General features: G+C 47.4%; 1 protein-coding gene across 2 annotated transcripts; it reads right to left on the minus strand.

The window, feature by feature from the left end:
- Positions 1–275: 275 nt before the first annotated feature.
- On the minus strand, positions 276–9,444 carry LOC310760718 (uncharacterized protein). 2 transcript variants are annotated; one of them, XM_083609783.1, is made up of 6 exons: positions 9,151–9,444; positions 7,686–8,178; positions 7,408–7,489; positions 7,040–7,122; positions 5,968–6,094; positions 276–3,158 (listed from the first exon to the last, which is right to left on the minus strand). In XM_083609783.1, the coding sequence occupies exons 2-6, from the start codon at positions 8,085–8,087 to the stop codon at positions 1,561–1,563; spliced, it is 2,292 nt and encodes a 763-aa protein (XP_083465909.1). In that variant the 5' UTR covers positions 8,088–8,178; positions 9,151–9,444; the 3' UTR covers positions 276–1,560. The 2 variants fall into 2 exon arrangements, with proteins under 2 accessions (XP_083465909.1, XP_083465910.1); XM_083609784.1 differs by having other exon boundaries at positions 9,348–9,392.
- Between the last annotated feature and the right edge of the window lie 3,748 nt (positions 9,445–13,192).

The raw sequence follows: 13,192 nt of genomic DNA on the forward strand, positions 1-13,192 counted from the left end.
GCAATTAGCTTTTTGGTCCCTTAGGAACAACTGAGCAACTTCGCTAGCATGCAAAACCAGAGCCTCTAATAAAAAAAAATCCCATAGAAAGGCCAAGGCAAAGACATCTCTCTCAAGAAATGTCCAAACCTGTGCCACTACAAGGTGACATGGTCAATATGAAAGCCAGGGATTCACCAGGGATTGTTGCTGCTGTGATATGATGGAGGTGTGAGACCAGACGAGAGCTAGTTTGACACCTGGGAACACACAAAAAAGGCAGAAACAAAACAAACTGCATTTTTCACTCATTATTTGACCTTCTCGCTAAGTGTAAAGCATAGGCCACTATTGAGAATGTTTCTTCCAAACTGCAAGTATGCCACAAGTAATTTAGAACAAAATGCAACGTGTTATTTTTTTATGTGATATCCTATGTCCAGCTATGTGCACTGCTACACTTGCAAATAGCCTTAAGAGGCCTGACATGCAAGTCTCTTAAGATTTACAAGAAGGCATATACCGTATTTTTTTGCCCTATAGGATGCACTTTTTCCCCTCCAAAAATGAAGGGGAAATGTGGGTGCGTCCTATGGGGCGAATACAGGGTTTCGCTGAAGCCTGGAGAGTGAGAGGCTCTCGCTCTCCAGGCTTCGGGAATCTCTGCGCAAACCTCTGGAGCCCAGCGCCTCCAAAGGGTCGCGCAGAACTGCCTGCCCTCCCGGGCTCTGTGCAGCTCTGCGCATCCCTCCGGAGCCCGGCGCCAAGCCGCGCCGGCCTCCGGAGGGTCGCGCAGAGCTGTCTGCCCTCCCAGGGTCCGCGCAGCTCTGCATGACCCTCCAGAGCCCGGCGCCAAGCCGCGCCGGCCTCTGGAGGGTCGCGCAGAGCTGCCTGCATTAGGAAGCCTCAGTGCGCCCGGGCTTCGCACAGCTGTCCGCAAGCCTGGGGAGACCGGCGCGGCTCCCTAGGCTTGCGGATAGCAGGATCTTCTGGGGGCTGGGGTCAGGGGAAGCTCGAGCTTCCACCGCACCAGCCCCGTGCCTGGGGGGGAAATAATTTTTTTTCTTTATTCCCCCCCCAAAAAAATTACATGCATCCTATAGGACGATGCGTCCTATGGGGCGAAAAATACGGTAAATGTACCAAGCAAACACATATATTTTATGGGGGGGCAAAGACCCCTAGGAATTTAAGAGTGGCTGTATTCCCTACACCCACAAGTCTCAGAATACTTAGAACATAACATAAAAACACAAAACATCACGTGTTAAAATAGCATTAGATGTCAATAAGAAAAAGGCCTGGTTAAAAAGGTGTGGATTTGCCTGGCTCCTAAAGCTGTATAATGGTTTTTCCGACCTTTGTATGGATTCTTTGATGGGAAGTGAGTTTAGAGCTAACAGTGAAGCTCTTTCCACATTCCACACACTGATAAGGTTTCTCCCCTGTATGAATTATTTGATGGGAAGTGAGAGAGGAGCTCTGACTGAAGCTCTTTTCACATTCTACACACTGATAGGGTTTCTCCCCTGTATGAATTCTTTGATGGGAAGTGAGATGGGAGCTTTGACTGAAGCTCTTTCAACATTCCACACACTGATAGGGTTTCTCCCCTGTATGAATTCTTTGATGGGAAGTGAGATGGGCACTCTGACTGAAGCTCTTTCCACATTCCACACACTGATAGGGTTTCTCCCCTGTATGAATTCTTTGATGGGAAGTGAGATGGGAGCTTTGACTGAAGCTCTTTCCACATTCGACACACTGATAGGGTTTCTCCCCTGTATGAATTCTTTGATGGGAAGTGAGATGGGATCTTTGACTGAAGCTCTTTCCACATTCCACACACTGATAGGGTTTCTCCCCTGTATGAATTCTTTGATGGGAAGTGAGATGGGAGCTATCAGTGAAGCTCTTTCCACATTCAAAGCACTGATAGGGTTTCTCCTCTGTATGATTTCTGTGATGGGAAGTGAGAGAGAAGCTACATGTGAAGCTCTTTCCACATTCCACACACTGATAGGGTTTCTCCCCTGTATGAATTCTTTGATGGGAAGTGAGACTGTGGCTGTGAGTGAAGCTCTTTCCACATTCCACACACTGATAGGGTTTCTCCCCTGTATGAATTCTTTGATGGGAAGTAAGATCGGAGTTTCTAATGAAGCTTTTTCCACATTCCGCACACTGATAGGGTTTCTCCCCTGTATGAATTCTTTGATGAGAAGTGAGAGAGGAGCTATCAGTGAAGCTCTTTCCACATTCTACGCACGGATAGGGTTTCTCCCCTGTATGAATTCTTCGATGGGAAGTGAGAGTGGAGATCTTACTGAAGCTCTTTCCACATTCCACACACTGATAGGGTTTCTCTCCTTTATGAATTCTTTGATGAGAAGTGAGAGAGGAGCTCTGACTGAAGCTTTTTCCACATTCTACGCACGGATAGGGTTTCTCCCCTGTATGAATTCTTTGATGGGAAGTGAGATGGGAGCTATGAGTGAAGCTCTTTCCACATTCCACACACTGATAGGGTTTCTCCCCTGTATGAATTCTTTGATGGGAAGTGAGATTGGAGCTCCGACTGAAGCTCTTTCCACATTCCATACACTGATAGGGTTTCTCCCCTGTATGAATTCTTTGATGGTTAGTGAGAGTGGAGCTCCGACCGAAGCTCTTTCCACATTCCACACACTGATAGGGTTTCTCCCCTATATGAATTCTTTGATGAGAAATGAGATCGGAGCTCTTTTTGAAGCTCTTTCCACATTCCACACACTGATAGGGTTTCTCCACTGTATGAATTCTTTGATGGGAAGTGAGAGAGGAGCTACATGTGAAGCTCTTTCCACATTCCACACACTGATAGGGTTTCTCCGCTGTATGAATTCTTTGATGGGAAGTGAGAGAGGAGCTATGAGTTAAGCTCTTTCCACATTCCACACACTGATAGGGTTTCTCTCCTGTATGAATTCTTTGACGGGAAGTGAGAGAGGAGCTATGAGTGAAGCTCTTTCCACATCCCATGCACTGATAGAGTTTCTTTCCAATGAGATTTTGTTGATGGGAAGTGGAATTGGAGCTCTGACTGCAGCTTTCTCCACACTCCAAATTTTTTAGTGGCTTCTCCTCTCTGGGGATTTTTTCGTGGTCACCTTTGTTCTCGATTTCCAATTCATCACAATCTGCATTGGGGACAAAAAGGGATTAGAGCCTCAGGAGCAAATGGAGAAGAACTGAAGGGAGTTGCGTGTGTGTTCATTACCTGTGTTGTTTGTTTAATATGAGATTCGGATGAGTTGTTGAATGTTGCTTTGTTTATATAAAGCAGTGGTCAAAATTGTGAAAGACTTTTGGAAAAAAGTGTATTTCAGAGTTTTGATGGCTTATAACACTGCTTCATTTGGAGTAATGTCATAAAATTATATATCAATGGAAAGATAATTCGATCAAAAATGCAATCAAGAATGCAATCCAACAAAGTTTGTTCAATTACCCGTATTCTATCAAACGTTATAGCCAAATAACCTGAAAAAGGAAGCACAACTTGCTTTGGTTGACTTTTGTCAGTGTGCTATGTGATTGCTATCAAGTTTGTTGGTTTTTTGTGTTCTTTCATTTAGTGAGGGTGTAAGACATAATAAAATTATAGAAATAGCACAAGGAGTTGACTGGTCCCCAGAAAGTGAGTAAGATTGTACTATTAAGTGAAGAAGGCTACAGTTATGGAGAAATTAGAAGAGAGATTGGGGAAAACTTAACCGAAGTTGGCCTTTCTATATTTTTGAAGAGGTATAAGTAGACTCAGGGACGCGGGTGGCGCTGTGGCTAAAAGCCTCAGCGCCTAGGGCTTGCCGATCGAAAGGTTGACGGTTTGAATCCCCGCGGCGGGGTGGGCTCCCGTTGTTCGGTCCCAGCGCTTACCAACCTAGCAGTTCGAAAGCACTCCCGGGTACAAGTAGATAAATAGGGACCGATTACTAGCGGGAAGGTAAACGGCGTTTCCGTGTGCGGCTCTGGCTCGCCAGAGCAGCGATGTCACACTGGCCACGTGACCCGGAAGTGTCTCCGGACAGCGCTGCCCCCCGGCCTCTTGAGTGAGATGGGCGCACAACCCTAGAGTCTGTCAAGACTGGCCCTCCTTTTTATAAGGAGACTCAGTCACTACAAAAGTGACGATGGACGAGTGGAGAGACTGTGCCTACATGACAGAAGAAAATCATCTGGGTGTATACAAGATGACATGGCGCAATGAAATGGGAAGTTGAATGCAAGGACTGGTCTAAATGTTAGAATTCTAAGAAAAAGCCATTGTTATCTCTCCTGCAAAGGTTGAAAAGATGAAACCCATGTTAACTGGACAGTGGAACAATGGGGCGGTGTTATTTGGAGCGATGAAACCCAAATCTCCTTGCTTGGTAGTGATGGCATGAAATACCTGAGGAGAAGAATCAGAGAAGATTTACATCCTACTTGCATTACACTAACCGTGAAACACCCATACAGTGTGATGATCTGGGGTTGTATCGCAGGAAAAGGTGTGGGCAGAATTTGCATCATTAATGGGAATATAAATGCGGAAAAATGCATAAACGAAATACGTGAACCCAAACTGAAGTGTTCCGCAGGTGATCTTTTCCCAGATACAGAAGCATTTATATATTTTCAACAGGATTCAGCTCTATGTCGTGTTGGTGCTGTGTGCAAAAGGTGCTTTCAAGATAACGATATTTCACTGCTGGAATGGCCTGGGAATAGCCCAAACTTTAAACCAATCAGAAATCTTTGGAGCCGACTAAAGAAACTTGTTATTCAGAAGCAACCCAGCAATAAAGCCCAATTAATAGAGGCCAGAATTCAGTCTTGGTTTCCCATTATTACAGCTGCAGAACTAAAGACTTGGTTCACTTCAAGGGAAGGCGTTGTAAGGCCGTAATTAAAGCTAAAGGTTACCAATGGTTACCAAAGGTTTCACGCTTTTTCTTTATGACTGCTGTTCTAATAAATACTCCTTCATAAAATTCATTGCATTACATTCTTCATTAAATTATCTTTCCATTGCTATATAAATTTATGGTATTACTCCACTCAAAAGTGGTGTTATGAGCCATCAAACCTCAGAAATACACTTTTCACAAAAGCTTTCCACAATTTTGGCCACTAGGAGAAGTTGTTCATTTTAAAGTTAATGTTCTTTTATATGGAATCAGATTATTATTATTTATGTTTCATTTTTATATGTGTGTTGGAAGCTGCCCAGAGTGGCTGGGGGAATGCAGCCAGGGGGGCAGGGTATAAATAAAAATTATTATTATTACTACAGTGGTACCTTGATTTAAGAACAGTCCTCTTCCAGAAAAGATTAAGTTTGTAAACCGAGGTACCACTGTATCATCATCATCATCATCATCATCATCATCATCATCATCACCACTGCTACTTCTACCTGAAATTCAATAAGTCTAGCTCTTCTCTGGGATGAATTTTGTTTGGCCCAGTCATGGCATCCCCTCCATCTCCAATGTCAGTCGTCTCTTTGGTCAACCCAAGACTGACAGGAGCAAAAACAAAAGCAGAAAACCTGAAGCTACTTATCTTTCCTAACAATTCTGAAGCTGACATTTAAGATGGCCTGGGCAGTTGAAAGCAGCCCAATCGTGGTAGAAAAAGGAATAATTTGAGGAAAATTGTTCAAAGAAAAAACTGTAAGTTACTCTTTATTGTGGGGGTGTTAGGTTCCCATGTGTTGTAGGGGGCGCTGTTGAGCTCTGTGAAAATATATGATGTTGGTCACATAGAGCAGTGTTCCCCAACCTTGGGCCTCCAGCTGTTTTTGGACTACAACTCCCATCATCCCTCACTAGCAAGACCAGTGGTCAAGGATGATGGGAATTGTAGTCCAAAAACAGCTGGAGGCCCAAGGTTGGGGAACACTGACATAGAGGTATTTTTTAAATTTCCAGGCAGATAGGACGATCCCACAGGGAGCCTTACCAAGAGAGGCCACGATCCCACGATTCTCCTCCATGACGTCCTTATGCAGAGCTCTCTGGTCAGGATCCAGCAACGCCCACTCCTCATCCGTGAAACGAACAGCAATATCTTCAAAGCACACTGGACCCTAAAAGAAAAAGGGAAATGTCCTCCTCTGAGACAGCAGAAATATGATCTACTCCACAATGCTATGTTGTTTCCTTCCTGTAAATTCCGTTGTTGTTTCAATAGGATTGCTTTGCTGCACATTTTATTTATGGATGCTTATTTTAATCTGCATTTTAATTATGGGTATTCGTTTTTGTACAAATAGGTTGTACTCCACCTTGTGTTATTCAAGTCATTCTGCCTAGGCAAGCATTCCAGTTTCCCCAATGGAAGGATCCACTTTCTCCTCTCCTCCTGGGCTGTTCTGGGGAGTTCCCTCCCAATGCCCTAGAGCCAAATTCAAGTGATTCATGGAGGAATGGGGAGGGGGAGGAATGGAAGGCAGGCCCCATTTTGCAGCCGATGGGGCTGGTTAGGGGAATCCAGGCCACTATTTGTTCTCATTTGTCCACTGCTTAGAAACCAATTTTTGCATTCAGTTATCAATCTGGAAATAAAATAAGCCTATTTTGAATGGCCATCTGTCTTGGATGATCTAGCAGAGATTCCTGCATTGCAGGGGGTCTCCTGCCTCTGAGACACAAGCAGGGAGGGTGGCTTCTGGCAAAAGGAGAGGGAGCCACCGGTGGCTCCTCCTTCTCCTGACTCACCTCTGCCTCTCAACCTTCCTCTCCCACTTGCCTCCTTCCTCTTCTGCCTCTGATTCTGCACTGCATTCTGCCACAGAGTCTCCCAGCTCACTAAGCCCTGTTTCCCCTTCAGCTTCTGACACCTCCTCTTCCCAGGCTTCTCCCTCTTCTCCCTCTACCCGCTCATCCTTCCTCCACCTCCACTCCTTCGCCTCTGAGCCGTGTTCCCTTCCTGGTTCCCCGGCTGCTTCCTCCCACCATTCCTCTGTGCCCCACCAGTAAATGACATTGCTCCATCCCTCGGCCTCTGTCCCCACAAGGCAGCTTCCCCTGACCTGATCTGGTTCCACAGCCGCTGCTTCCCTTTTGCCCCCATGAAAAGGCGGATCAGGAGGTCTTGCCGGCATCCTTCTGCCACCTGCAAGAGAAAAAAGGTAAGCAGGACGCCAGGAGTGCCTGATTCTCTCACAGGTGAAACAGGGCATCTCTAACTACAGATGGGCCTTTGAGAAAGCTTTACCTGCTGAGAGCATTTGGACGTTTGTGCCCATTTCATATGTTTGTTTGTGCAGAAATACATCTCCCCTCCTCTGGACCCTTCTTCCGAACCGTCTCTCCCCAAAAGAAGATGAAAAGAACCCTCAGATGAATTGGAAAACCAACAGAAAGAGACCGAATGGAGAAAAGCCACCTTCCTCCTTACCCAGTGGCCTCTCTCTGGTGTCCAACGGAGGCCTCTCTGCCTCACAGGAATCCAGGTCCATTTCTGCAAAGAGATCCTTTCCCTGAGAAAGAAACAAGGATTCAAAACAGAGAATGGTGAGAAATGCTAGAAAGAGAATAACAAAGACTTGAAGGGTGTGAGATCTCATTCCATGGATGCTTTCCCAGAAAAAGGATGGGCCATCAGCAGACCATTATGGGATGTTCTCTGTCCTGTTTGGAGCCCCTTGGGAGTATCCAGAGGAAAGTCTCTCTCACCTGCTTTCTCTCCTCTGCCTGACTCAGGAGGAAACCTTCGGCCAGGGCTATCGCCTGGGAACTGGTCTCCGCTCCACAGTCCCTCACCCAGCTCTCCATCTCCAGGGGAAGGACAGCCAGGAACTGCTCCAAGATCACCAGGTCCAGCATCTCAGCTTTCGTGTGCCTTTCTGGCTTCAGCCACTGATGGTCAAGGTGGTGGAGTCGGCTGCAAACCTCTCGGGGTCCTTTGGCCTCCTGGCAGCAGAACTGCCTCAACTGCTGGCTCTGCACCTCTGAGCAGAGGGTGTCCTCCTCACCCAGGATCTTCTGCACAGAGTTTTCCCAGAATCCCCCACTGCTCCCAGTTTGGATGGCATGGCCTCTTCCTGATTCAGGGCCAGCTGAGTCTTGCTCATCCATCTGTGCTCTCAGGAAGCCTCTGAGAGATCGGAAGGAACCCTTTGGTCTTCTGCCAAGTTCTGTCCGTCTTAATGAGAAGCTCTAGCAAATCCTACAAAGCAAATACATTGTTCTGTTACAAAATATGTAGGACGGGGGGGAAATGGTTCCCTGAGCAAGCATGATGCTCCTTGCTAGGAACAAGAGGAGGAGGAAGAGGAGAAGAAATAAGTCTCTAGCCTTCTAGCAATGCAGAATGTGGAGGCAACTGAAGGGATTTCTGTCAGATTAATCAACCTGGTTTCTCCATCCTTCCAGTCAATGCCTGAAGTCAGAAGTGACTGACAAGGGAGTCATTTGTATCTTGTGGAAAATGGATGCTTGGCTCTAGTGAGGGTCCTCACTCGGGGGTCCTCAGGAGTTGCTCCTCACCCCCACCCCCACCCCCACTCCCTGCTTCTGTCTCCTTTTCTGCAATCTCTGCCGCTGTCCAGACAGATTCGTGGGGTGAGATCTCTTTTTCTCTCTTCCGAGGGCCAGGAATGTATCTGGCCAGCCCCCAGAGGGCCAAGTGGGCGGGGCCAAAGACATCTCCCTTGATTTTTTGATTTTTTTGTTGTTCTGTTAGATAGCTTAACACAAACTGGTCCGCAATGCAGCAGCCAGACTATGGGCTGGGATCCCTCTCTTTATCCCTGGCCTTTCTCTCCCACCTTAACTTCCTTCCTTCCTGTGGGGTTTTTTTTGGGGGGGGGCTAGTCCACCTCCTCCTCCAGCTTTGGAAAACCATTTGCACATGTTTCCTTTGTAGTGCAATGATGCTGAGTGATGTCACACAGAGTCAAAGTCCCAGGGACTTCTTTGTTTTAAAAAGGGAGATTTCGTGGGAGTCAGGGATCCTCTGATCTGCAGGAAGGAGAGCGTGGCAGACCTGGCCCCTCCCTGGCAGGACCCTCTCCTCCCTGACTTGGGGTCCCCCCCTGCAGAAGCAGATCAAGCCCCCCAGGCCCCCTCCCCTGCTGCAGCCCTGGGACCCCCACCGTCTCCCCACTGCACCCTCTGGGGGGAGAGAGAGGAGACTCACCCATAGCTGTCAACCTTCCCTTTTTTTGCGGGAAATTCCCTTATTGCAGCGCCGTTTCCCGCTGCTTAGATAGGTGAGGCTGCTGATCCCTTATTTTCAAGGCTGCTGATCCCATATTTTCAAATCTGAAAGTTGACAGCTATGGACTCACCAGATCCCAGGAGAGGACAGCGATGCAGCCCTTGCAGCAGAGACACCAAAGCAGGAAAGGATTCGGCCCTTGCAGGAGAGACACCAAAGCAACACCCCCCCTTCCTTGCAGGAAAGGACTGGGGAGGGAGGGGCCTTGGCTCTGGAGGACCAGCCCCCTCTTGCTTCCTCTCTAGGAATGCAGCTCGGTTCCCTTTAACCCTTGCCAAGCCGAGTCCCTCCAGCTCAGCCATCTCTCCCTTGGCAGAACCTCAGATTTTTATTATTTTTTATGCATTTAGGGGGGCAACTGCTCCCCTGGCTACGCCAATGCCCAGATATCCTTTGGGGGGGGAGGCTCTTGGCTGGACTCTGAGCATCTCCCTCCCTTGGCCGGAAACCAGAGGAAGAGCTTGCAGGGAAAAGGGCTTTGCAGGAGGCAAGGAAGCTCCTCCTAGAATTCAGGAGTGGAGAGATAGGAGGGGATCCCAGGGTCATCTAGTCCAACCCAAAGCAATGCAGGAATCTCCGCTAAAGCATCCATGGCAGATGGCCGTCCGATCTCTGCTCAGATACCTCCAAGGAAGGAGAGTCCACCACCTCCCCAGGGAGATCTTTCTCCTGCCCAACTGCTCTTAGGTGTCCCTCAAGGCAGCGGGTCCTGAGTTCTAGCCCTGCTGAAACAATCACACTGGCTGCCAAGGAGGAACCCAGTGAAGTTCAAAATAAATAAATCCCATTCTCATCATAAATGAGTAATACTTTCTTATGCACGCAACAAAAGTATGCCATTTCCCTTTCCAGAAATGCTTACGTAATTGCTAATTCAATGGACTGAAAATGGATGGTTGTTGTTATGATGTTTAGGGAAGCTTTTAATATTTGATGGACTATTATATTTTAATATTTTGTTGGAAGCTGCCCAGAGTGGCTGGGGAACCCAGCCAGATGGGTGGGGTATAAATTATTAATTATTATTATCACTATTACTATTGATCAGGTGAGCGTTCTCCTTTCAAAAGAGGCAGGCGGAATCTCCACGCTTGCTAATAGCATAATGTTGAAAGTGCAGGGAAATATGGGGAGTCCTAGAGCATCTGCTTGGCATGCAGAATGTCTCAGGGTCAACCCCTGGAATCTCCTGCAAGGGCTGGACAAAATCCCTGCCTGAAACTCTGGGGAGCTGCTGCCAGTCAGTGTAGACCAGGGGTCCTCAAACTGTGTTCCCTGGGCCAAATCCAGCCCACCAGGGTTGTGAATCTGGCCTGCAGTGTTAAGTTGTGGGTGAACATATCAGACGACACAGCGATTCTTCAAACAGCTCTTGTTTATTGTGATGGCCTGGGAATCCGATTCAGAGGCTGAACCGGAGGAATCCCCGCCTCCAGGGCCGGCTGAACTGGGGCAGAGCCTTGATTCTGAAGCGCCTGCACCTGTGCCGGATCCTCAGGAACAGGCACCAGGTGAATCCACTCTGGCTCCGGAGGTGGTTGAGGACTCAGTGCCTACAGGTGAATCTCCCCCTGGGCCCAGTAACCCTTCAGCCTCTCCTGAACTGCAGAGGCTCAGGGCAGAGAGGCGGAGGGAGCTGGTTTCTCCCAGGAGGAGTGCTCACCTTAAGGCCAGGAGAGGCGGGTCTCCTGGGGGCCGGGACCGCCCCTGGCCTCAGAGAAGATAAAGGCCAGTCAGCCCGGTCCCAGGTTGCGGGAGCAACATCGTTGAAGAGCTGTTTCTTTCACTCACCTCAAATATTTCTCTACAAGGTCGAAGGAAATGCAGAAACCTTCCCATTGTCTCTGTCCTCACAAATCCTGCCTTAAGGGCACATTTAAGGTGTGAATAGGGTGAGCCTGTGACCTGGCTCAGGAATGAAGTATTATCATTACAAAAGAATAGCCAGCCTTCCCAAGTAATCTAGTCAAGTGACCATTAACAGCTAACCTGGCAGACAAGGTAAAAACAACACTCAGATTTTCGGGTGAGGCTGGCCTCTCTCCCTGCTCCCGGGGCCTGTTTACCGGTGATCCTCTCTGGCTGACATCCCGGACAGTCCAGGGAGATCTTGATAGGCGACATCCCCCGGAATGGAAGATGCACACCCCCTTTGCATACCAGCAGGAGAATGAAGATAGTCAGAAAGGCTTTTTACATCGTTTATTTCTGACTGTATATCTCCACAAAAAACATGTCCGATCAGTTCAGTCTCTTCCGAGCAAGTGACACAGACTTCCTTCACATACGCAACAGGAAGGTCTCATATTACACTGAGAACAAAGCCTTGTGAATCCCCTGAACTGCCTGGAAGATTCTTTCCCAGGACTAGCCACATCATATGATGTAAACACTGAGCTGCTAGTTTGCAGCTGCATTGTACTCATATCCTGACAGTTTCTGGGGGTGGTCTTGGACTCCAGGTTGGGCAATTAAAAATGTCTCTATTAAGGGCTTGCACACATGGCTCGGGGTCCTCCTCCTCTCTCCTGCGTGTGGGTGGAGAACCCTGTTGCAACAGTTAATAAAGAACAGGCTTACTAGCTGCTTTGCTTCTCAATATTCTCTGGTTGGTCTCTGTTATTTTCTCCTACCGATAGAGAACCTACAAAAGGACTGAATATGGGCCCTGTCAGCATCGCCCTTGAGCCAGTGCCATCAACTGGACTCATACACTTCAGCCCCGACTGGGCTACGCGAGCTGGGTAGCACTTCCAGAGACCACCTTCTGCACAGGAACAGGTCAAAGTGCTGTGGACTCACAGCTTAGAGTTGTGAGCACCGGATTCACTTCCACAAGAAGACAGTCGTCGCACAGCAGAGTATAGCCAAGTATAGCAGAGTATATAAACGACTCGGAGAGCAGCTCTGTAGAATATCTTCTTTATTCTATCTACAACTACTATACAACTATATACAGAGCTTAATGAGGTCTAAGCATAAAGAATGCTGCACTTCACTGAGTGTCTGCAGCTGCTCTTAGCAGCAACCTTATCTCTAGACACGATCTGTAACACTCAGTCTCTCTCTCTCTGACACACTGACTGATTCTTTGATGTGGTGCTGGAGCAGAATAACTAGAGAGGCAGAACACACCTCCTTCTCTCTGGAGAATCAGCAGACTCATCAGGAGATTCTTGGATATGGGAGGGGTGAAATCTCCTCATCCTCCCCCATTTCATCCGACCATTTCAAGAATCTTTTACATAACTGCAATTTACACACACACTCCAAAAGTTGTTCTCTGCTTACAACCTTGGTTTACATATGCAGGTATCTCTCTCCCCCTTTATCTAAGACACTTTAACAATACCATTAAACAGTCACTGCAACCACTCTGTGTCCATTAGGAAAGAGTTAAAACATAAACCTCAACCTGTAATTTACACAAAATACACACTGTGAATACACAAATGAATAAGCAGCTTCTAAAAAAATCTTTATACACGGTACCCCATAAGGAAAAAGGAGCAGGTTTTTTCCCTTATATCACCTGCAATCATGTGTGGTGTGTTAGCAATTCACTCCTCCCGTTGCTGGATATGTGGCTAGTATGTCACATGCCCCTGTTTACTTTCCTAGGCTTGGGAAGTGTAAGAACGGAAGTCGGTCTTATCTCTTTCGCTCTGCTGTGCTTTTGCACTGTTCTTTGTCTCCCTGTCAGTTGCTGAAGAAGAGAGAGGATGCCATCATGATCCATTTCGTGTCATCTGAAAATGTGATAGCATCCCCTCATTTCCTTCATGTCATTTACCAAGACGTTGAACAACAACGGGCCCAGGACAGAACCCTGCAGCACCCCTCTTTTCCCCAGGATGAGGAGGAACCATGAAGGAGTCCTCTTTGGGTTGGGTCAGTCAAATCCACCTAAGAGTTACCTTTTTCAGCCTCATTTTAACAGCTTCCTCACATAAATATCACA

This window comes from Podarcis filfolensis (genome assembly GCF_964270895.1).
Source record: "Podarcis filfolensis genome assembly, chromosome: 4".
Classification (NCBI taxonomy): Eukaryota; Metazoa; Chordata; class Lepidosauria; order Squamata; family Lacertidae; genus Podarcis; species Podarcis filfolensis.

Coding starts and splice junctions, on each gene's coding strand:
- LOC310760718 (XM_083609783.1), bottom strand. CDS start 8,087: ATGGATGAGCAAGACTCAGCTGGCCCTGAATCAGGAAGAGGCCATGCC. Junction 7,123..7,407: donor CACCAGAGAGAGGCCACTGG/GTAAGGAGGAAG, acceptor TTTCTCTTGCAG/GTGGCAGAAGGATGCCGGCA. Junction 3,159..5,967: donor TGGGATCGTGGCCTCTCTTG/GTAAGGCTCCCT, acceptor TCCCCAATGCAG/ATTGTGATGAATTGGAAATC.